General features: G+C 40.3%; 2 protein-coding genes across 3 annotated transcripts in view; one reads left to right on the top strand and one right to left on the bottom strand.

The window, feature by feature from the left end:
- The window catches only part of bhlha15 (basic helix-loop-helix family, member a15), a 168659-nt gene that overhangs the window by 128985 nt on the left and 14991 nt on the right, over nucleotides 1-24683 (top strand). The gene's annotated exons all lie outside the window — the stretch shown is intronic.
- On the bottom strand, nucleotides 2313-4413 carry LOC129352257 (parvalbumin beta-like). Of its 2 annotated transcripts, none has more exons than XM_055021154.1 (5): nucleotides 4282-4413; nucleotides 3771-3837; nucleotides 3294-3426; nucleotides 2814-2923; nucleotides 2313-2726 (listed from the first exon to the last, which is right to left on the bottom strand). In XM_055021154.1, exons 2-5 carry the CDS (start codon nucleotides 3829-3831, stop codon nucleotides 2701-2703), a joined length of 330 nt encoding a protein of 109 aa, XP_054877129.1. In that variant the 5' UTR covers nucleotides 3832-3837; nucleotides 4282-4413; the 3' UTR covers nucleotides 2313-2700. The 2 variants fall into 2 exon arrangements, with proteins under 2 accessions (XP_054877129.1, XP_054877128.1); XM_055021153.1 differs by lacking the exon at nucleotides 4282-4413 and adding an exon at nucleotides 3965-4003.

Below are 24683 nucleotides of genomic sequence, written 5' to 3'. Positions count from 1 at the left end.
AATAATCTCCTAAATGTGGAGAAATACAGGTTATATAATCAATGTTGAATATTAGATCCTGTTTGATACATTACACTGGTTCCTTCCAAGTAAGGCTAGAAAGTGACAACTACATTATTGCCTGTTTACCAAATCTCAACCATTTTAAGAAGATTACAGCTTGAGATTACACCACTAAAATGAAAGATCTTAACATCTTTACCTGGCTGCTGTGAAGTGTGTGCAGAATCCTTGAATCACTGCTTCTATGACCCTGTGTCCTGGTGTGCTCCTGTATTAGTATTTCCCCATAAATTTCCTGTATTAAAGTAATCACACATCCACTCCCGTCATCCTACAAGTGCCACAAATCTTTATATTTTCCAGACATATAATGCTATTTTATAGCACATTCAAGTAAGTATTTAACTTTCAGTTGTTACACAAATGCTATATTTCAAACATGACTTAAAAGAAATTTGGCTTTGTAATTTAGCACCATGAGGTTGGGCCTCTGTCTCTTTTTTGCCTCTTTTTCTGCCTTTTTTGAAGCTCCTTCAGGAAGCCATCAAAACTTGGCTCCTTTATCAATTCTTTAACGACATTTTTACCAGAGTTGCTCCTACAATGAGATCAGAAGATTCACATAAGTTCAAAAGCACTTGATTAATCCCAAAGGAAAATTAAATAATAGTAAGATTAGTGTAGATTCACCAGCTGCTTGCTAATTGCTGCTTGCTAGTCTGAAGGAACTGAGTGGGGGAGTTGTGGACTAGAGCTGCTTTGAGGAGGAGCTGCGTTTTGAAGGTGGGGCTAGCTCCACCCAGGCAGATTGCACAGCTGAATGGTTGCCATGGAGATTAAAGGATTTCTCAAACATGGATGAAAAAGTCAAAGCAACACTCCAGGTATGTTTTTGATGAGGGAAGAACTTTATAACATGATGTAAAGCTCTAAAAAGTGGATTTCACATGATATAGTTGTTTAACTTTCAGATACTGAAGGTGGCCTGCACATTTAAATGCTGCTTCAGTGGGAAAAGCCAGATCACAACTGCTCCAGAAAGAGCAGTTTAATATTTTAAGCACATTTAAAATATTCAAATTGTGTTTTCATAATTTAAGAAATGATATGATATTTAAATGCGAGTGTCTGTTCAGAAAGTAGAGTGGGATCTAAGATGCTTTCATGCCAAAGTCTGGCCACTTAAACTGATGATCTTGTTGCCTGCCAGGGGAAACTTGTCAAACCATCTGACGCTCCGCCATCCCCAGAGACTGCAGTCAGCAGTAATGGCAGCAGCGGCGAGGAACAAAACTGCTTTTCTAATGAGAACCAGGGGAATAAATACTGCCTGCCCCACTCCACCTCCAACTTTCATGCATTACGTTCTATATGAATTCTTTTTTAACCTATTTCCTAAATCTTGCACTTAACACCTAATATCGTCTGATACACAAAATAAAAATGACTAAATGTGGAATTTTCTTGTCTTTGTATTTATTTAAAAAAAAAAAACTGTGTGACCAAATGTAGGTGACTTACTAGCACCCTCTTGTGGCTATTTCACATTAACACAGAGCTTCTCCACACTTTTGATACAGAACTGAAGTTCCAATGTGCTGACATTGTATTGCTTATACTAGGGGATTCAAAATGATTCTGTTTAGAGCAGAGTCTTCCTTATTACTTCCTCATAACTTTATGGCAGAGAGAGTTTATATGTCACTCTCAAAGAGTTCCCTGTGTTCCCAGTTCAAATCTAATTTGCTCATCCTCTTTGTACCTCATTAAAGCTGGAAGGACAAATATGATTGTAATGTCTTACATGGCACACAGTGGTCTTCCTGAAAATAATTCCATAACTTTTTGGTTTCTATCTTTAGTGATTCAGGGTATGGCTTGATATGCTTCATGTACTGTTCTTGTGACTTCATAATGTTTAACATTATTTATTACAAATCTAAAAATTCAGTCCTTCATTTAAGGAAATTTAGAGTAACATATATGTGGCCCCAAGTCTTTTAGGGACCATAAGCAGATTCTAATGTGGGCCCCCTCAAACCAACATGTCATCACCAGATGCTTCATCATTCCTCATATCTACAATCATTAGCATTGTTTTGCAAACCTCCCAATATTTTTGGATTTTGAAGTGCAGAGTGGTATTTAAGTATGCCATATTATTTCAGGAACTCAAAAGTAACACCAACTGATAATCACTAAATTTGCAATAAACAAGTTTGATGTCTTATATTTCCCTGATAGTAGAGGCAGCCAACAACAGGAAGAGATTTTACCTCAACAGCCTATTAAAAAACAGTTTCAGAACATTGTTATTGAAAAAGAACCTTTATTGTCTCATCGTCCGTCCGTTTTCCATAAAAGTGCATCATTGTTGATCTCACAGCATGCAAATCCCACACAGTAAAACGACGACAGAAGTGAGAGAGAGAGAGAAAAAGAGAGAGAGAGAAAGACACAAGTCAGCCACGCCATACATTTAGTCAGGTACATTCATCGTGGACAGCACTGGGGTGAGCACGGCCTGAGAGAAAGAGTTGTTCGTCTGGTCAGGGGGTCAAAAGTCAAATATATAAAAGTGTTGCAGAGTCTAATCGGGGTAGAGTGAATGGGAAGAGGAGAAGAGAGGAAGAGGATGTCTTTGGCTCAAGTTGTTCCGTTAGAGTTGTGAAGCTAGATGTTGGTCAGTTTGTCCATTTAACCTTTGACCATGGCAGCGAACTCTGCATGGAGAAAACAAGGAAGACATTGTTTCAGCGTTCACGCCTCATTAGTCCAAATGGGTTTGGCTTAAGGAGGAGCTTCCTCACCATCAACTCCGATCTTGCCGTCACCATCAGAGTCACCAGCCTGCAGGAAGGTCTTTGTCTCAGCATCAGTCAGAGCTCTGGCACTGGCAGAGAAGTTCTGCAGGAACAGCCTGGAGAGCAAAACCATGGAAGTTTATTGAGTGACATAACATCATGTTTTATAGTGTGCCTAAGAAGTGTCTTAGCTCATTTTCTTGGGGATGTTTTACAGAACTGTTTGATTGAGGACACAATTTGTGGAACCAATTAATTGGTAATCCTGCTATTCCTTGAACTAACTACTGGCTGGAGCTTTCCTGTTGCCTCTAGTGCTTGAAAGTTAAATATTTCTAAGTATTTTTTAGGATTTCTCTTGGACTATAGAGCAAAAGAGACATTGAGTTGCTGCCATAGTTTCTTTGGTTGCATTCTTACTGAATTTACTTTCATCGAGACAGTCCATATTGTAAACCTTCAAAAACTAAACTAAAGATTATTTACTTCAGCTCCTCCTCCTCAATGAAGCCGCTCTTGTCTTGGTCAATGATGGCGAAGGCCTTCTTGACGTCATCAGCAGACTTGGCAGCCAGGCCGACCTTGGCAAAGAAGTCCTTATGCTTAAAGGACTCAGCGGCTGTGATGAGACAGAGAGGAGGATCACGTCAGAAAGTCAAGAAATTATTCAACACAAACCTGCTGCTGGTGCACAAGTTTCTGTTTGCAAGGACTAGTATTTACTTGAAACAATTCTGTCTCAGCATCAGTCAGATGCTAAGCCAGACGTAAAAAAGGGTTAGCCGCAATGTTAATTTTGCTTCTTTTTCAGTGTTTTAAAAGGCTGCAGCATTTTAACTTGATGGTTGAAATAATATTTTAAATCCTCTGCCATGCATAACAGGTCTACTAATATGTACAGCTTTCTAAGTAGTTTGAAGAAAGTGGGAAAAAATGACTTGACAGTTTTATTACTTGGTTTACCTTGGCAAGCTGCAATGGCTGCACTAATGTCAGCATCACTCAGAAATCCGGCGAATGCCATTTTTAACTGAGGAAGAAGAGCAGAAGAAAAATCATCAGTCCAGGACATCAGCTTTTGGAACATCAAACACATTCAAACAGCTTAAGTCTGGACCAAAGAACATCTCAATGCACTTTGAGTTAACAACACATACACAACTACAAGTAATCTTCAGCATCTAAGGTAGTCCGGATCAGTAAGTAATCCAAGAAAACAAAACGATCATTTCAGGTTGTCCAGGTTTTTCGAAACCAAACCCTCCAAGAGAAAAGATCGAATCTTCTTTTGGTCTCAACTGGTTGAGTTTCCCCCCCCCTATTTTGTTTCTTTTCCAGTCCAAAGTCAGACACCGGGCCCCTGATGTTCAGAAAACAGACCCGTCGTTTGATTTAAATCCCATTTCATGAAGGAACACCCTTTGAACCACAGGACACTTCGCCTACAGGTCTGCAGCCCTTCACTGAAACTCACCTCGAGGTTATCTCTAAGACTAGAGAGGATTCGCTCAGATGAATCTGCCGACTGCAGTGAACACTCCGGCCGCTCTCACCGCCTTATATATGATGCGCTCGGTCGAAATTTGATGCATAGGCCATGTAACGGACACTGTGTGCGAAGAAGTCGGCTTGAAAAAATGTGTCAAGTAGACAGAGCCGTTCTATTTATAAGTACATAAATAAAGATGCTTAAATGGTAGGCCAAGTGTGGGCCCAAGCGAAAGTGCTTGATATTGCATCAGGCTAATAATAAACGCTGCTGATTTGGGTAAAACACACTGTGCTATCAGCCTGTTGGTCTGAGCCGCTGCTCGCAGAGTGAAGAGCGATCTGAGGCCTAGAGATGTATCAAGAGGTGGTTCATAAAATCACAAAGATCCAGCAGCATTGGTCTGTATCTGTCACTGGTTCTGCCCTTCAACAAGCCTTTTACTGTACTATGAGACAAAGCAGCGGCCGATTTAATATTTCTCATAAAGAAGGGTGAATTATTGACTATTTTGGGAGCGAATGTCTTCATGTCAATGTAAAATAGTTTTGGTAGGACTTCTAAATGACAGTTGGACGTACTGTATAGAATCTGCTGCAGCTGTTGTGACAGCACTGCAACAGTTAAAACATTATTGTCATAAGAGAACAACTATGAAATCTAAAGCATCACATTTCCAATCTACTAACTAATTATACTATTAACAAATTACAAAATACAATAAAAGCTTCTCAGCAGAAGATTAACATATCTTCATTACATACACATTTCAGCTGCTATCAGCCTGATGTAGTATTCAAATTTTGAATGTAATGCTTTGATTAACTGTAAGTAGAAAATCATCACAACTAACTCAAATGTTAGACTCACACAGGAATCAGGGCTTCTTGTGTGTAACTACTGTACATAATGTGTTTCACAAAGTGAAACATTTCATGAAATAAATGGACTTTTCAGTGAGAATTTTTTTTTCTAGTTCTCACCAATCACTCAACCCACACCCTTGACTTCCCGTTTAGTCTTTGCTCTGAAAGTACTTTCCTCAACAGATCTTTCTGGTTTTTGAGTTTAGCACTAAGTTTAAGATTTATATCGAACATCTCATCAAGTTGTCTCATTAAGTATTTTTGTAGTTCGATATTTTCCAATTCTGGTTCCATAGATTTGACCTGACACATGCACTTTGCTTGACTTGTGGAAATCACAGTGTCCTTGGAATAACACTGCTTTTCCAAGGAAGCTACCTTGGAACTGTCCCATCTTGCCATCCATCCATCCATCTTCTGCCACTTATCCAGGTCGGGTCGGGGGAAGCAGCTTAAGAAGGGAGGCCCAGACTTCCCCTCCCCCAGCCACTTCCTCCAGCTCCGGGGGAATACTGAGGCGTTCCCAAGCCAGCCGAGAGACATAGTCCCTCCAGCGTGTCCTGGGTCTTCCCCGGGGCCTTCTCCCGGTGGGACGTGCCCGAAACACCTCACCAGGGAGGCGTCCAGGAGGCATCCTAACCAGATGCCCGAGCCACCTCAACTGGCTCCTCTCGATGTGGAGGAGCAGCGGCTCTACTGAGTAGATTATGATGATGATAGAAAATTTCGGCCGCTTGTATCCGCGATCTCGTTCTTTCAGTCATTACCCAAAGCTCATGACCATAGATGAGGGTTGGAACGTAGACCGACTGGTAAATCGAGAGCTTCGCTTTTTGACTCAGCTCTCTCTTCACCACGACGGACCGGTACAGCGCCCGCTTCACGGCAGACGCTGCACCAATCCGCCTGTCGATCTCCCGCTCCCTTCTTCCCTCATTCGTGAACAAGATCCCGAGATACTTGAACTCCTCCACTTGGGGCAGGACATCTCCCTCGACCCGGAGAAGGCACTCTACCCTTTTCCGACTCAAGACCATGGTCTCGGACTTAGAGGCACTGATTCTCATCCTGGCCGCTTCACACTCGGCTGCGAACCGTTCCAGCGAGAGCTGCAGATCACGTCCCGATGAAGCCAATAGGAACATCATCTGCAAAAAGCAGAGATGCAATCCTAAGGCCACCAAAACGGATCCCCTCAACACCTTGGCTGCGCCCAGAAATTCTGTCCATAAAAGTAATGAAAAGAATCGGTGACAAAGGGCAGCCCTGGCGGAGTCCAACCCTCACTGGGAACGAGCCCGACTTATTGCCGGCAATGCGGACCAGACTCTGACACCGGTCATACAGGGACCTGACAGCCCGTATCAAAGGGCCGGTCCCCCATACTCCAGAGAACACAGGGCACCCCGAGGGACACGGTCGAACGCCTTCTCCAAGTCCACAAAGCACATGTAGACTGGTTGGGCGAACTCCCATGTACCCTCTAGGACCCTGTTGAGGGTGTAGAGCTGGTCCAGTGTTCCACGACCAGGACGAAAACCACACTGCTCTTCCAAAATCCGAGGTTCGACTATCCGACGGACCCTCCTCTCCAGTACCCCCGAATAGACCTTGCCAGGGAGGCTTAAGAGTGTGATCCCTCTATAATTGGAGAACACCCTACGTTCCCCCTTTTTAAACAGGGGGACCACCACCCCAGTCTGCCAATCCAGGCGAACTTCCCCCGATGTCCATGCAATACTGCACAATACTGCAGAGTCGCGTTAACCAACACAACCTACAAACATCCAGAGCCTTAAGATACTCCGGGCGAATCTCATCCACCCCCGGGGCCCTGCCACCGAGGAGCTTTTTAACTACCTCGGCGACCTCGTCCCCAGAGATTGGAGAGCTCAGTCCCCAGGTCAGCTTCCTCAATGGAAAGCATCTTGCCCTTCGATAAATTCAGCAAAGAAATTCAGGTCGATGTGAGGTTCTGGTTCAGGGAAGACTTTCCTCTGCTGGGTAAAGCTGCCTCATTACTTGGTTTTTCCGGCAGAGGACCGTTATTGACGTCACCATTTTGTGTCAAAACCGTTAGATCCACACAAGCATCTGACGGGGAAAGATTTCCATAATAGTGGCGTCTTCTTGATGCGCTTCGTCTTTGTTCTCTGTTTTTCCCTTTTTCATCCACTTTCTTCTGGGATTTGGAAATGGATTTCTGTTTGGTGACCAGCTATGTAGAAATCACAGGTTCTTCTTTACAAGACTCCTTTTTCAAGGAATCTTTCTGATCACCTTCTTCAGGTAGAGAAGTGTCCTGCTTATTAACACTTTCAGCACAAGACTTGAAGGACTGTTTCTTCTCTGGTGTCTCCTGCAGTACGGAGATCGATTCCTGTTTGGTAACAATTGAAGCGTCTTCCGATCCAGTACTTTCAGCTGCAGTCCTTAGATCAGCAGGTCCATGTTTCTCCAACCAGATATGAAATGGTATCTTTTTCTTCTTGTGGCGCCTGGTCGTTGGTGGCTGTTCCTTAGACTTAGAGGGCTGTTCCTTCTCTGCCATATCGATCGTCTCCTGCACTCTAGCGATGGACTCTTCTTCACTCACCAGTGACTCGTTCTGCTTTTCAATATTTCCTGCAGAAATCTCTTGGTCAACAGGGACGTGTTCCTCCAAGCAGGTTTTAAATGGTACCTGCTTCTTCTCATTGGACTCACTCTCAGGTGTCGGTCTGTCTCCTTGTTGATCCACTGTCTCCTGTGCTTTGGCAATCGATCCTTTTTCAACCACCAGTGAAGCGTCCTGCTGTTTGATATTTTCAGCAGAAATCTTTAGCTCCTCAGGCGCGTACAGCTCCCACCACACTGCAAATGACACCTTCTTCTTCTTGCGCTTGGGTGGCTTGGGTGGCTGTAATTCCCTTTCGACAATATTGTTGAATTCAACCTCTTTGACTCTCGGCTGGTTGGACTCCATTGTAACCTTGGCTTGTTTCAGGTTCTACGATAAATCACTTCTCTAGAAACGCAGTAAAGGTTTGATGTCAATCTCCAAAAGAAATGAGCACCAAACAAAGTTGGAAATCTTACTGTGAACTGCGAAATAAATTCTCAAGAGACAAGTATCAACAACGGCTGCTAAACGCTTGTGATGAAAGTAGATCTATGTGAGGAGCTTATAATCATTGGTGATGTCAGAATTCTGCTTTTGGAGTTATGTTGTTATGTCACATTGTGATGTCACAGGCTTGTCTAATGGACTGCAGAAAGCATCAGTGGGTTTTAAAACTGGTTTTCATAGTTACCCACCATTACTTGTTGTTTTGACGTTGGTTAGCATGTTGTCAGCGTAGCTAGCCTGGGCTACAATAACTGTTCAAAACTGAGTAATAAAATAAGTTCAGGGGGCCCGCCACAATTTGTTTTTTATATTAATTAAGCAAAATAACAAAATTAATCATATTGTGTTTTCTAAACTAGTTTTTATCAGTAAAAATGAAATGCTGGCTCTCTCAGACCAAAAAGCACACATCCATATTTGCACTGAACCTCCTGATCTGCATGAAATGGTTCGTTCCTGCTCAGCAGAAGTCAGTAGAAGACAAGAACGACTGTGGAGATCATTTTGCTACTAAAAACACTGAGAAAATCAAGTATTAAAAAAATTGAGAGATAAGAGAGAAAAAGACAAGAGAGTCAATTTATAAGCCAGTTTTTCTCTGAGAGGTGGGTCGACTGTGTGAGATGATCAACCATTCAGCATAGTTAGTTTAGCACAGGGTACTGTATGCCTCCATTTCACTAGCATTTAATGAGTTAAGGAAAATAATTACCAAGATTCATATATTTAACTTGTCCCTGCACCTTTTACCACTTAACAACAGATGAGTCAGTCAGCAGCAGCTCTAGTTCACGACCCTCCTGACCTGTCCTCTAAGTGAAATTAAAGCTGCAGTATGAAACTTTTTTTAATAATTTTTTTACATATTTGTTAAAACTGCCTTTATATTGTGACAGTGCGGCTTGAGAGATAATCTGTGAAACATCAATTTCCTCTGTAAAACAACAGCATCTATAGCCAGACTTTCTACTTCACTTTCTGTTTCATTACTTTTGCTTGGTGAAATTGACTCCAATAAAGTATTTCATAGTATTTTTTAAAAGCGTTTCAAGGATATAATCACTTTTTCAAGAAAATACTGTCATACACTAACTTAATTTTGCAAATAAAGTTTATCTTGCAAAAACCGAACACAGAAACCCTTTATCCTTTTGTCAACTGTAGGATAAATACGGTTAGGAGTGCACTGTGTGCAGTAGCCTGCAGGATTAACAGGAATGTTTCAATCTAATCGTATCATCATCATCTACTGAATGGCACCGAACAGCTCCTATTTTTGGACCTGCTTCACTTATTCAGTCCATTCCTCCTTATGGAGATGAAGCTATTTGTGATGCTAGTTTAGGAATCTTTAAAGGCTTATATGATCTGTCTCATCATCATAGCTATTATCATCTTCCTCCTCATCATAATGAGCACACAGCCTGAACCAAAACAATGAGATTGAAATGGGGAGTAGCACAGGGGTCTTTCCTTGCCATATTTGCTCTGGTGGACTGGTCCAGGCTGCTATGTGTGTCTTTTTACATTAGGTGGCAGTTGTGAAATAATCCCATTATGGATGCATGTAGAATCACTTTGCAAATACTGAACGTTAACATTTTAGATCATTGAATTGCACTAGCTGCTGCAGTCTCATCTGTAAGAGGAAAACTATAAATGCAGAAACATTTCCAAATTGATTCTCTACTTGTGTAAAACATACATTCTTTTAAATTATTTTCTGGCTTTTTGACTAAAAGCTGTCTATATGTAATATTTAGCCTTTAACATTTGCTCTGGTTAAATGAGGTCCTCACCTCAAACGACTCGGCCACAGATACTGCAACTATTCCTGCCTGTCTTCAGTATCGTGATAGGATTACAAATATCTAACAGCAGGAATGACACCCATCAAGCAGGACTGTAATTTTATACAGTGCAGGAACATCCCTGTTACATTCTGAAGTGCTCCCTACGAACAGTGTTTTGGGAGATGGGATTTTCTTTTTCTTTTTTTTTTGATAATTTGTAAAAGTTTTTTAATCAAATAATTTTTCATCTTTTTTCATGATGTTCTTGGTTTTTGGTAAGTTTTCGGCAATCACATTTAAATCATTTGCTTCAATCTCCACCTTTTCCTTCAGTTATGATGCAAGCAGAAATAGATGTGGCCTCCCTTGTCACTGTTCCCCACCTTGAAAGAAAAGCTGTGAATAAATGTGTCTCCCAGACAGAAGCCCTTTAAACTGGCTGGCTCAGAAACTCTACCCTGTTCCCAGACATTCCCCTGGGTCACCGCAGGAGACCCGGCCTCCTTCCTGCACCAAGACTCTATGGAAACAGTGCCAGACACCAGCCTCCCAGTCCTCCCTCTGCCAGAGCTCCAGCTGGATCCTGTCTGCACACTTCTGTTCTCACTGATGATGGTTCTTGTCCACCATGTTTGAGAGCCAGGTGTCAAAGAGCTGGGAAATTCTTGGCCCTTGATTTATTCATCAAATATACTGGAGTGACTAATTGGGGCGACTGTGGCTCTGTAGGTAGAGTAGTCGTCTTGTGATTGAAAGGTTGTAGGTTCGCTTCCAGGATAACATAATATCAGTGTACAATTATGTGAGTGTTTGCATGTGAGTCTAGTTCAATCCATTTACCAAAAGAGTAACCACAAAAAAGTTTCTCAACAAGTTTCAATAGGTTTCTCTGGTCATATGCTCCATATGAATGAACCACATAAAAACATGTTGTCATATTGAAAGCCGAGCTGTGGAAAGACTGTTATAACACAGTATCTATACAATATGCAATGTTTCACAGTGACATGGATGACATAATAGGTTATTGACAAGCAAACTAACCTCATTTGCTTCTGCTGTTCTTCTTTAAATCTGCATGGCTGTGTGTTTATAAAGCTGCACTCAGAGATGTTAGAGGAGGGGATATGATCCCTGCTCCACGTCCATGAAATCCCTGGTTGTCATAGGAACACATCACAACAACTGTCTGTCCAAAAGTAAAGTACTAAAAGTCCCTCCTGCTGCTCAACATCCAAAACCAGAAGGAATGACTGTCCAAATGTGCAACTGCTCGACCAAAACAACAACAACAAAAAATAGAACCAAAACTCTACAAAAAGAACAAATCAGAATGAAAGTAACAGAGCTACTCCAATATATTTGCTAAGATTGGTGCAATTCTAGTATTAGGGGAAAACAAAGTTGTTTCATGATTTGATGCGCATGACGCATCCTGTAGATACTTTGGGCGTGGTTCTAACACTAGAGGTGATACCATGACAAGTCTATAATGTGTTGCGGTGCTAAGCTGCTCAGTGATTTATAAACTAACAACAGTATTTTAAAATCTATTCTCTCAGAGAAAGACTTTAGAACTGGGTGATGTCTAGCTTCCTGGTTTTAGTCAGAATACCAGCAGCAGCGTCTCGGATCAGCTGCAGCTGTTTGATTGAATTTTTAGACAAACCTGTGAAGACACTGTTGCAGTAACCAATGCAACTAAAGTTAAATGCATGGATGAGTTTCTCCAGATCTTGCTGAAACATTATTGCTTAAATCCTAAAAATGTTCTTCATTTGATAGAAGATTGAATTTGTAAATGTCTTGATGTGACCTTGAAGGTTCAAGTCAGAGTTCATTGCTAACCCAGATTTGAGCCTTGATTGCTGGTTTCTAGCTGAGATAGTTGTGTTTCAAAGTCCATATTTTTGTCAGCAATCTAAAGGTTATCTCATCTCAGTTTGTGTTCAATAAGATAAGATGTAAACTGCACCTGACAAACAGTGTCACAAAAACACACTTTATCAAGAATATTTATTTTGCATTCATTATTCAACATTTTGACCTATTCAGAAACAGTCACAGACAAGCACTTCCTACAACTTTTTAAGTCAAAATTTGCAGTGTGTTTTAAAAAAGGGTGATTTCACTTTGTCTTTTATTGTTAGTCATGTCTCGTAGATTGGACCCATAAGCAGCAGGCATTTAATGTCGAGTTGAGTTTTTGTGATTTTAATGAAAAGATTAACAAACTTCAAAAAGTCAAAAAGTAACACAAACATTAAATCTGGGGGAAGAGGATGACATGGTACAGAAAGGAAGAACAACAGGAGTAGACGAGAAAATCCAGCAAGGAATGACTGAGAATGAAGTGCTTAAATATTGGGGAGGTTGAATGCTGACACAAAAGACTTAATGCTAATGAGCTAACGAGTTGCAGATGTGAGGGGAGAGCAGGAGGCAGACTGAGGAGAGAGAGAGAGAGAGAGAGAAAGAGACAGAGAAAAAAAGAGAGAGAGAGAAAAGGAAGCACAGGGGGCGAGGCACAATACACCAGGAACAAGTAAATAATTCTAACACTGGGGAATGACTACACTATCAAAAAATATTTAGATTAGAGAAACTAAAAATAAATTGAAACAAGAAATGAACATAACATGAAGAAGAACTGACGTAAAGTAAAACAGAAACAGGATTGATCTGATCAAAGAAAAGATTAAGATAGAATAATCAAACAAGGATAAATAAATCAAACTCCAAAAAAACCGGACAACTCAGGATTCTAGCAAGTCACTGTTTGTGTAGCCTCTCAACAAAAAAATGATTAAATATATAACTGCATGTTTGCTTTGGATGATGTCTGACTTCATCATTTAATTGCTATAAATAACAGGTGTTGTATCTTTTAGAGTTTGGAAGGAACCATTCCATTGCAAACTGAAAACATTTGAGGTACAAAATATAAAGTAACTATGTCAACAATGATGAGGTCAGCACCAAATTCTGGTGGAATAATATGACAGCTACAGTACTTTATCACAAAACTGTCTGCAGGTGTTTGGTGTCACCTGTAGACAGTCATGTTAACCTCTGCTGTATTATGTATTGAAAGAGGATCTGACATCATGCTGCTACATCCACCTGATCTAACCTGGGCAGGTACTGTCATGTGTGTGTAAACTGAATGGCTGTCAGAGAGGTTATATTTGGCATATCTGGGGAAACCTGGCTCAGCCTGCGTTTCCTCTTCACTCAAGTTTCCAGCTGTGGTTGCTGCCTGCTCGTGGTCGCTCTGCTCTGGCAGTGTTTCCTCAGGCTGTAAACATCCTGTTATTATGGCCTCTGTCACTTTCAGACTTTACTAAATGAGCTCCCTCTGTTCACACAGCCACATTGTTTGCACATGCAATATTTTGGTCTGTTGGTCATTGGGATATTCTGTTGAAATTGGAATAAAGGCATGTGTATAATATTCACCCTGATGTTTGAGGTTATGCGATTCTAGGTCTACTTTTTGCAATATGTACACATAGAGATACAAACTACTGCAAAACTAATGGAATAGCTACTTTTGGAGAAAGTTCAACAATTTATTCTACTTTGCTCCAAGAAAAGGAACTGACAGAATTGACTTAAAATTGATAAGAAAACAAAATAAGCACAAAAATTGTAGCTCCGTAAAACATATTGAATATGATCATAAATGACACTGTCGGAAGAAATGACAAACCAGTATTTTCAGATCACATTAAGGGAAAAAATGTAGAATCATGTAATTTGCATTTGTGAAACAACTACCTACATAAAGGTCTGCTTGCAGATCTTAAAAAAGCAGTATTATGTACATCCACTTTTCTGAGCTTTATATCATGTTATAAAGTTATTCAATCAACAAAAACATATCTGGAGTGTTGCCTTGATTCTGTCATGCATGTTTGAGAAATCCTTTATCTCCTGTGGCAACCATTCAGCTGTGCAAAACGCCTGGGTGGACCTAGCTCCGCCTTCAAGACACGACTCCTCCTCAGAGCTGCAGCACCTGCCCCTGTAACTCATACTAACTCATACCTGTAACTTGCTAATTGCTGCAAACGCCTGTGCATATGCTGAACTAATTATAGAAGCTACACTTCTGTAGAAATGTTGTCGCTACACTGAGCTATTTCTCAGTGTAGCAACATTTCATGGCAAAAAAAGAAATGGACATTAAATGTATGTTGGTCATTCCCAGTCAGTGGCTGAAACTTGAAGCAAAGAAAAACATTATTGTAATTGTAGGTAGACATCAAAATGTCAGGACAGAAAAGTCAATATATTATGGAATGAAAACAAGAAAAAAAGGAGTGAAAAAATGCATACAAATACATTTTATTTTATGTTTCATAAAATTTTTACAAAATCTTTAAGAACCCAAGACTAACAGCTTTTAACAAATGCTTTTATTTAACCCTTCTTCCTTTAGAGGAGTGAAGATTCATTTTAACATACTTTCAAAATGTAAATATATGTCTTGCTATCGCTGATCCTTTGTGATTTGAGAAACTCGATGGCTCCAAGATGGATGTTTGTTGGCAGACTCGTGCTCTTAGTCCCTACTGGTGCTCCTGGTGGCATCTGTCAACAGCACATTTGGGCTCTTCACTTATTTTCTGCTCTTTAAAACTTGCAGGTGCAGATGCGTAACAGGTTGCTGCAGCTCTCACTGCATCATAGGACAGGCCAGTGAGAGCTGGCTCAAGGACCAACAGGGTGACATAAGACGGGTTTCCTCAGGATGGACTACGCTGAGGCCTTCAGTGACCAGAGGGGCATGGAAACGACAAAAACATCCTCTACCCTCCATCACGTACGAACCTGCCGGCCTTGTGCTTTTCAATGCGCTGAAGCTTGTTTTCAGGAAGAGCAGACTTCCTGTGTGATGGAGAGGTGGATGAGAGGAGGAAGAAGGGGGGATGGGGCAGAGAGTCAGAGACAGACACAGAGGGCCGGGTTGAGATGAGGGGGTGTCAGTTCAGCATTCTGTATGTCTGTTGTTGTTCTGTCTACGTGCAAGTATGAGGGAGATAGAACATTGTCAAAGGGGAAATGACAAAACAGACTGCAGTGATTTTCTTGGTAGGATGCACCATAATTTGTCTCAAATCATCAAACCTATCAGAGGGTGTCCTTGGTTCTACTGGGTGTTTAAAGTAAGTATACACATGATTACCTTTTAAAATATTTTACATGCAATGCCTTTGTGTCATTTCCAATGGATGATATTGAATAGTAGGCAGAGCTAGGATCGCAATGGAATAGAATATGAATATGGCACATGACTAACAAAAAGATTTGGTAACTGTCCTATAATGTCCAGAGACCATTTCCAAGTACTTTGCTGTATTGGGTTAAATAGCATGGATTGATTAACCTCAACAAGTATTCAATGAAAAAAAAAACTACTAGTATTACCCTTTGACTTGGGTGGAGCCATCATTTACATTGCATAAACTATTTGTACTCCCAGATGTTTTTCTTCCCCAAAACGTCTTTTCTCTAAGATTGAGTTTTCTGTGAAATCACCTACAGGAAAACCATAAGTGATATATATCCACTCGGTCATTTACTTACTTTATCATTGTTTGAATATGGTGAAAAATAGATTCCAAAATATGAACATATGTAATAATATTCCAAATGATATGTATTAGGCTCTGCCTCTCCTTCTTGCAGTGAAGTTACTGAAGCGGTGTTTGGTTTGACTTCATGCATTTGTTCTAAAGGCAGTTTCTTTTACCTGCTGAAGCACAACTTATTTGGACTCTTAAAACTAATATTTCCATTAGCTAATATGCTGATGGTAGTTTATTAACCGACATGTGCATATGAGCTGTTCTCATTTTTAGCTAATGGATTTTAATGTGAACAAACCAACTAACATTTCACATTTATAAAACTGGCACATTAGTTAATTTGCTTGTTTGATTGAGAAACTCCGCTCAATTCAAGTCTCGCTTACTGCACAGTCTGGGCTTTCTCCCATTCACTTGGGTTTCTTCAGTAGAATTCCAACCACTCCATTAACTATGTTTCCTTGCAACCAATTTAAAGTTATGTGGACACTGATGTAACCACAGTGCTAGGTAAACTAAATATGTTAACAACCAAACAATTTCATCATCTCATACAGAAACATTGTGGCACTTTATTCAATCTGCCTTGACGTGTGTTCCTGCTTTTTCCTGAGGTCAGTTACTTCCTCAACTACTTCTATTTGACCTGCTGTTGGTTGGGCATGCCGTTTACACTTTCAAGTTCAGACTTGACACCTGGCTATTCGTTTTTGTCTACCTCTGTCACTGTGTGTGGCATGTGGCTGCCCGGAGCCACTGCTTTGTGTGTCTGCCTGGGACTGTGGGTTGCAGGCCCTCCACTATTCTCACCGCTCTAAAACCATGTGCTCCTCCACTTCACAAATGTGTCCTTACTAAGCTCTGTTTGATACATTATCTGAAACTGGAAAGAGGTTAATACAGTCAAGAACCTACTCAGGCACAGCATTGCATCTAAACCAACAGACTGATTAACAAAAACCTAAATCACAAAAAGAGCTAAGTGATCTGTAGCAATTCTAGAGGAGCTGCAGCTCAGCTGGAAGAATATTCTGAGGCACAATTATTCTGAAAATATGATAATATAATAATAATAGGCTGTGATATTCTCTGAAATTCAAAATTTCAGACTTTTTTGTATGGTTTTTCTTAAAATAATCCTTTGAGTCCTTTGATGATGGATGATCATTCCATAACTTTAGAAAATATGAAATTTTCCTACACTTTATGAAAAAATTAACAAAAAACATTTTTTTGTGAGTTTTTGTATCTTTTCTTTCTTTATCTTCTTATTTGTGGGGCTGTTGTCTTCATAAGAATATGAAAATATCTGATATAAATATCTTGTGTAAATAAAAATAAAATATCTTGTTATTTGTGACTCGTGGGAGAAAAGGGGATTCTCCTCTGCTGCTTAAATGAAACACAGCCTTTCCTCTGCCCTGGCTTCTTGCCTCATCTCTTTGAAATGTAGCTAAGAGGCAGCCCTGACTCATTGAATTTTTGACTTATATGTAGTCGCTACTTTGCAACTGGATCGGAGGACCTGACGAATGCCAGTCAGCTTAGGATGCAAGTGATACAGGCCAGGGTGAGAGGGTTTAGTAGATTCAGGAACTTCCTCAGACAACTTTGAGGAGTGATGAGACCATGCTTACAGCAAATATGAAAGATGTAATCTGACAGTTATTTTAGCTTTTCAAAATACAATTCTTCTGTTACAAATTTTTGCAGGACATTTTCCTCAAAAACATAATTTTATGACAAAGAAAGGCGATCCCCTTACCAAGTGCCTTATTCCCTCATGAAGATATTTTTGTTTATTCTAAACCAGAGGCTCATCGCTTTTAAGATTAGCTGCTGAAACTCATTTGATCTTATCCATTCTGGGCTATGTACGCATGTAAGTGAGAGCTCTGTCAGCCCACCTATAAACACTTCAAACCACTCAAGGAAACGCTCAGCTGTCCCCAACTTTGCATGCTGATGTACCTATATGCTTGTGCAAGAGCGCATGCACCAGTCAGAGGTCCAGGTGATGAGTTTTAATGCCATCCTGACCCTCTACCCATCCGTTTCTACCATGCATCCTCTTCACATCTGCATGCCAGCGTGTGTGTGTGCGCATACATGTGGTTTGCTATTTGATACATTGTAAGTACATACTACTAATACAAGATTATGGGGACGACTGCTCCTTATTGGGCCTTTGGGTTCCCTAAGAAGAAGACTTGGTTTTGAGTTGGGGTTAGGACAAAGGTCAGCAGCATTAAGCAACAAAAATGTGTGAAAAATAAATGGAAATAGATCCAAAGTTCCTGTGTGAAGATAGAAAGACAAAACATGTGTGAATGTGTGTGCATGTGTGTGTGTGTGTGTGCAGATCACAGAACAGAATGAGCTCAGTGTTTATGTTCATTAGGTGGAAACAGAATGGATCCTGATGAAGAGACAAACCGGCTGGTTTTAGGACCAAGAGGATATAATGGCTGAGTGATTTAAAAGCTGACATTCTTCTTATACTTCACGTTCCATATCATTAGTGTCATTTCTATTAAGCTAAATTTAACATTTATTGTAATTTTTTAAGTACTTAATGACATTGATATAATGGTTGGATGGAAAATCTGCAGACTATCTCGATCATCTACTCACTACTGCCACCCAGTGGAATGAAACAGCAGCAGCAGACCACTTCATGGGACTAATGGATAAGAACATGTAGAGGATGTAGTTCTGGTGGATTTGACGTGAATAAAGACCTTTTTTGAATATGACCTGGATCTGCTTGGATCTATAAAGGTTTTAAAGGTCATTTTTGATGGGGTGTGATAGTGAAGACTTGCTCTCAATTGTCAAGGTTGAACAAGAGAGACATGTTATGCATGGATCTGCACAACATATTTTACAAAATATGGCAGCCATTCATGTATCATATTGAGAGACTCTCAGACAACTCAGAACAAAGTAATGGCATCAACTAACATTGGAGTTGTTTTTTGTTTGTTTATTTTTTTGTTCCTCTCTTCATGTAATAGTTGTCTGTATTTGAGGTTGGATTTGAATTTATTAATGGATTTATTTAGCTGAAAATTCAATGAAAATATTCAAATAGAACCTTTAGTTCCAACCACAATATCATTTTGAATTCTGACTAAAAATAATTCAGTGTCTTTAACGGCTTAAGAATGAGAAAATTGTTTATTTTTGATTTTCATTTGATTATCCACTTTTTTAAACAGATTAGAATAATAAAAAAAACCTACAATTTTCTGCTGCTGAAATTATCTATTAAACATTGGATTGCTATGTGAACATACTAACCATAAAAGCAAGTCCTGTTAACAAAAACAAGACAAAAAACAAACTACACATAAAAATGGTTCTGATTAAATTTAGCAGTAGCAGTTAGATGGTCTGTTTCAATGAAAGCAGCAAAACAATACTGCATTATCTCTTCTTTAAAGAAAATGATACTGAATAGCTTATGAATTTCTGCTGGGGTAATGTTACAGAATGAAACATGTAACCCATTCCTACAGCCATGTCCTGCTTGGCACAGCTTGTGCCTCAAAATTGTACTCAAAATGTAGCAGGCACATGTTACAGTACAGCATGTTACACTTACTTCCCCCTGCTGCAGTCAATCCCAGTGTTTGAAGAGTGACCAAAAACCCATGTAATGAGATCCAGGTTCATGTTTCTTTCTTCTGCTAGGAGGTTTCTCATTCTGTTCCATAATTTCATGCATTCAGAGCCTCTCTTAACCAGCAGACACACCTCTTGGTGGAGAAGTAAGATAATAAGAAAGAAGTACACATGGGACCAGATAACAAATTAGAAATTAGTTCATAATTAAGAAAATATCTAAATAGGGTCATAGGTAAGTAATTGGTAATCTAGCAAGAAAATAAGTTGTAAACAAATAGATAAATAAGTTCAGTAAGAAGAAAATAGCAAAGTAGGAAAACATATTTGAATAAACAGGTGAATAAAATAATATATATGTAAGTCTTGATTGTAGCAGAGCTGTCAGAACCACTGCAATGCAACAGAGAAACTCCAGTTCAAATACTCGACCAGGTCGCTGCAGAAAGGGACCGGATGGATGGATGGATGGATGGATGGATGGATGGATGGATGGATGGATGGATGGATGGATGGATGGATGGATGGATGGATGGATGGATGGATGGATGGATGGATGGATGGATGGATGGATGGATGGATGGATGGATGGATGGATGGATGGACAGACAAGATAGTGGATAAAAAACACAAAAAAATAAGTATGTAATAAAAGCGTGAATAGATAGAACAGTAATTAGGTTACATAAATAACATAACGAGGTAATGTATTAATCACTATGTTTAGTTAATAAAATGGCACATAGGTAGATTAATAAGGAAACTAAGACAGAAACAAGTAAATAACTTGAGTAAGAAACTAATTAATAAGTACGAAGAATGTAAATCACTAAGCAAGTAATGAGATCAGGAAAAGTAGGCTGATTAAAGAAAGTGAAACACTTTGCATAAGATTCTCCACCCTTTTGTCCTTCATTCCGTTTGCAGTCCTAAAAAATGTATTTATTTATTTAAATCAGCCAGATAATTACCTATTTAGAACTTTTTTGAGATAACTGGAAGAGGGTTATGGCTACTGGAAAAACAAAATCAAATATCCTGAATTTTCTTTTTTTTTTCTCAGAATTTTCACTTTAATCTTTTGAAATAAAAAGTCAGATTAAAAAAAAATCAGTGGCTCTAAAGTTCTTCCATAAATAATGATCCATGAGGAAATTAGCGAAGACAGACTCCTTGGAAAGCACTCCTTGCCCCAGCTATATCCGTCTGTCTTCGGTCTGATGTCCTAAGCCCCGCCCACCTCTCCACATAAGGCATCAGTCCCTGCAGACAGCATGTCCTCACAGTCAGACGGCATCCCTACATGAGGAAAGATGGGGAAACAGCTGTGATTAGAAATACCTCTGATTCCAGATGAAGTGACGGCGCATGATCTCATGCTTAAAATTAATCTGACATTGGATCTGATCCATATTACAGCCACAAAAACTAGCTAATGTTTCCACTCTGAACAAAATTTAGCATCCAAACAACACAAAGTTATTATGAAGTTGAACCAATAGGACATACCAGATTTACCAGCCCACAATCCCTGCACACTCTGCCGTGTCCAAATAAAGGCTGCAAACAGCACTTCCAATGGTCTGACTGAATGCTGCACTGTCCCATATTACCCACAGTGCATTGCCTCTCTCCACAGGCCTCAGACAGAGACAGTGCTTTATTCCTTCTTGAACTCACTCCCAGTGTATTTGACATGCTCAGAATAAGCCCAATCCTCTCCAATTACACTCCCCTCACAGATTGTTGGGTGTCACTTGCCGTCTGCCGGCTGGATGTGATGATTCTGCGCCTGCAGTGTAAGTGGATACAGCACTTTTTGGCATGTAGTGTGTAAATTACAACTCAATCAGAGCAGTGGGCTACTGTGGTCCTAAAACAGACGGGTCAAAATTTTCAAGCTGCTTAACAAACGCATGAGAGAGACGTTGTTCTTTCCTTTCACACACCGTCTGAGGTGCATGAGATGCACAGGCACTTCTTTCTGGGAGAAAGAAAAGGAGCTGACTGATCAAATAAACAGTAACCCATAGCAACGAGCTGCACACTCGTTGGGGCACAGTTCTGAAACCAAAGAAGTATCAATCATTCATCTGACATTTGGATTCAAAAGCCGGTGGCATATCAGATTATGAGATCCTCACACTGGACACATCCATCACAGCTCTGATATGAAAGCAGACCAGGAAACAGACGAGAACACGTCCATTCAGTCTCCACGTGTGCGTCTGGGTCCAGCATTCGCTGTCCCGATTTGGGATTCATTGCAGAGGAAGGACGCATGTCTGAATATGGGAGGGGGAACTGAAAGAAGTAACTCCACCATCTGTCCATCTCCTTGTTTCTCTTTTTCTAAGCATTTCCTTTGTTTTCGTTCATCTGCCCTCACTGGGAACCAGAAATGGACTGAAAAGTGACATTGTTTCCTTCTGGGAACAACATCCTGATGTTGTCTGGGTGTGTGAAGCAAAAACTCCAGCATCAGTGATTTTGTTGCCAGCAGAAGGACAAAATCTGCATAAAACTTGAGTGGAACAAGTGTCCAGATTTATTGTACAAGTACGTAACCAAAAGGGGCAGTAATATATTCGGTATTAGTAGCTGGCAAGTTATCAGAAAATAAATACAAAGCAGAAAAAACTTATATACCCATAATCCAAGGTGTATATTTAGGTTGTTTGACAGCTGCATTTCTGCCATTTCTCAATCATAACCTCAAGAGGGAGCCAATGCTTACTGATAAATATCTACAGGTACTGCATTGAATATGGACTCATATTCAAAAAATAAAAATATTTCAATAAGTCTATTCTCCAAGTGAAAGATATGTGGATTAATACCACAAACTGATGTTTTCAAGGTTTTACTTCTGTTAAACCTTGTAAAACCTCTGTCAGATTGAAAGTATGTTTTCAAAAAAACTTAAAAACATTTCTGCTTTAAAAATCTTTTTTAAGTAACTAAGCAAGCGTTTCAGTTGGTTGTTTCTAGATAGCACTGGAAGAAGGCAGAGGAAATAAATTTTTCACAGATTATCTCTCAGGCTGTACTATAACAATATAATATCAGTTTCAACAATTATGTAAAAAAAATATATTTTTTTTAAAGTTTCATACTGCAGCTTTAATTTCACTTAGAGGACAGGTCAGGAGGGTCGTGAACTAGAGCTGCTGCTGACTGACTCATCTGTTGTTAAGTGGTAAAAGGTGCAGGGACAAGTTAAATATATGAATATCTTGGTAATTATTTTCCTTAACTCATTAAATGCTAGTGAAATGGAGGCATACAGTACCCTGTGCTAAACTAACTATGCTGAATGGTTGATCATCTCACACAGTCGACCCACCTCAGAGAAAAACTGGCTTATAAATTGACTCTCTTGTCTTTTTCTCTCTTATCTCTCAATTTTTTTAATACTTGATTTTCTCAGTTTTTTTAGTAGCAAATGATCTCCACAGTCGTTCTTGTCTTCTACTGACTTCTGCTGAGCAGGAACGAACCATTTTATGCAGATCAGGAGGTTCAGTGCAAATATGGATGTGTGCTTTTTGGTCTGAGAGAGCCAGCATTTCATTTTTACTGATAAAAACTAGTTTAGAAAACACAATATGATTAATTTTGTAATTGATCGGGCCCCATTTTATTTAATTTCTATGAAAAAAAAAATTGTTGAGGGCCTCCTGTTGGTCAGGGGCCCTTGGAATTATCCTAATTTTCCCCCCTATATGGCTCCCCTGGGTAGCATAACTTATTTTATCACTCAGTTTTGACATCACAATGTGACATAACAACATAACTCCAAAAGCAGAATTCTGACATCACCAATGATTATAAGCTCCTCACATAGATCTACTTTCATCACAAGCGTTTAGCAGCCGTTGGTGATACTTGTCTCTTGAGAATTTATTTCGCAGTTCACAGTAAGATTTCCAACTTTGTTTGGTGCTCATTTCTTTTGGAGATTGACATCAAATCTTTACTGCGTTTCTAGAGAAGTGATTTATCGTAGAACCTGAAACAAGCAAAGGTTACAATGGAGTCCAACCAGCCGAGAGTCGAAGAGGTTGAATTCAACAATATTGTCGAAAGGGAATTACAGCCACCCAAGCCACCCAAGCGCAAGAAGAAGAAGGTGTCATTTGCAGTGTGGTGGGAGCTGTACGCACCTGAGGAGCTAAAGATTTCTGCTGAAAATATCAAACAGCAGGACGCTTCACTGGTGGTTGAAAAAGGATCGATTGCCAAAGCACAGGAGACAGTGGATCAACAAGGAGACAGACCGACACCTGAGAGTGAGTCCAATGAGAAGAAGCAGGTACCATTTAAAACCTGCTTGGAGGAACACGTCCCTGTTGACCAAGAGATTTCTGCAGGAAATATTGAAAAGCAGAACGAGTCACTGGTGAGTGAAGAAGAGTCCATCGCTAGAGTGCAGGAGACGATCGATATGGCAGAGAAGGAACAGCCCTCTAAGTCTAAGGAACAGCCACCAACGACCAGGCGCCACAAGAAGAAAAAGATACCATTTCATATCTGGTTGGAGAAACATGGACCTGCTGATCTAAGGACTGCAGCTGAAAGTACTGGATCGGAAGACGCTTCAATTGTTACCAAACAGGAATCGATCTCCGTACTGCAGGAGACACCAGAGAAGGAACAGTCCTTTAAGTCTTGTGCTGAAAGTGTTAATAAGCAGGACACTTCTCTACCTGAAGAAGGTGATCAGAAAGATTCCTTGAAAAAGGAGTCTTGTAAAGAAGAATCTGTGATTTCTACACAGCTGGTCACCAAACAGAAATCCATTTCCAAATCCCAGAAGAAAGTGGATGAAAAAAGGGAGAAACAGAGAACAAAGACGAAGCGCATCAAGAAGACGCCACTATTATGGAAATCTTTCCCCGAGTCAGATGCTTGTGTGGATCTAACGGTTTTGACACAAAATGGTGACGTCAATAACGGTCCTCTGCCGGAAAAACCAAGTAATGAGGCAGCTTTACCCAGCAGAGGAAAGTCTTCCCTGAACCAGAACCTCACATCGACCTGAATTTCTTTGCTGAATTTATCGAAGGGCAAGATGCTTTCCATTGAGGAAGCTGAGCCTGGGGACTGAGCTCTCCAATCTCTGGGGACGAGGTCGCCGAGGTAGTTAAAAAGCTCCTCGGTGGCAGGGCCCCGGGGGTGGATGAGATTCGCCCGGAGTATCTTAAGGCTCTGGATGTTGTAGGGTTGTGTTGGTTAACGCGACTCTGCAGTATTGTGCAGTATTGTATGGACATCGGGGGAAGTTCGCCTGGATTGGCAGACTGGGGTGGTGGTCCCCCTGTTTAAAAAGGGGGATCGTAGGGTGTTCTCCAATTATAGAGGGATCACACTCTTAAGCCTCTATTCGGGGGTACTG

The sequence above is a fragment of the Poeciliopsis prolifica genome, unplaced genomic scaffold, assembly GCF_027474105.1.
Source record: "Poeciliopsis prolifica strain line A6 unplaced genomic scaffold, Auburn_PproV2 SCAFFOLD074, whole genome shotgun sequence".
NCBI classification, from domain to species: domain Eukaryota; kingdom Metazoa; phylum Chordata; class Actinopteri; order Cyprinodontiformes; family Poeciliidae; genus Poeciliopsis; species Poeciliopsis prolifica.
Note: the sequence above shows the minus strand (reverse complement) of the source record. Positions and strands in the feature narration are given on the sequence as shown.

Excerpts from the sequence above, each read along its gene's own strand:
- LOC129352257 (XM_055021153.1), bottom strand. The coding sequence starts at position 3,988 with ATGCTGAAGATTACTTGTAGTTGT. Across the intron at positions 3,838-3,964 it reads TGAAGATTACTTGTAGTTGT|TTAAAAATGGCATTCGCCGG; the intron begins GTATGTGTTGTT and ends CTTCTTCCTCAG. Across the intron at positions 2,727-2,813 it reads CGGCAAGATCGGAGTTGATG|AGTTCGCTGCCATGGTCAAA; the intron begins GTGAGGAAGCTC and ends TTCTCCATGCAG.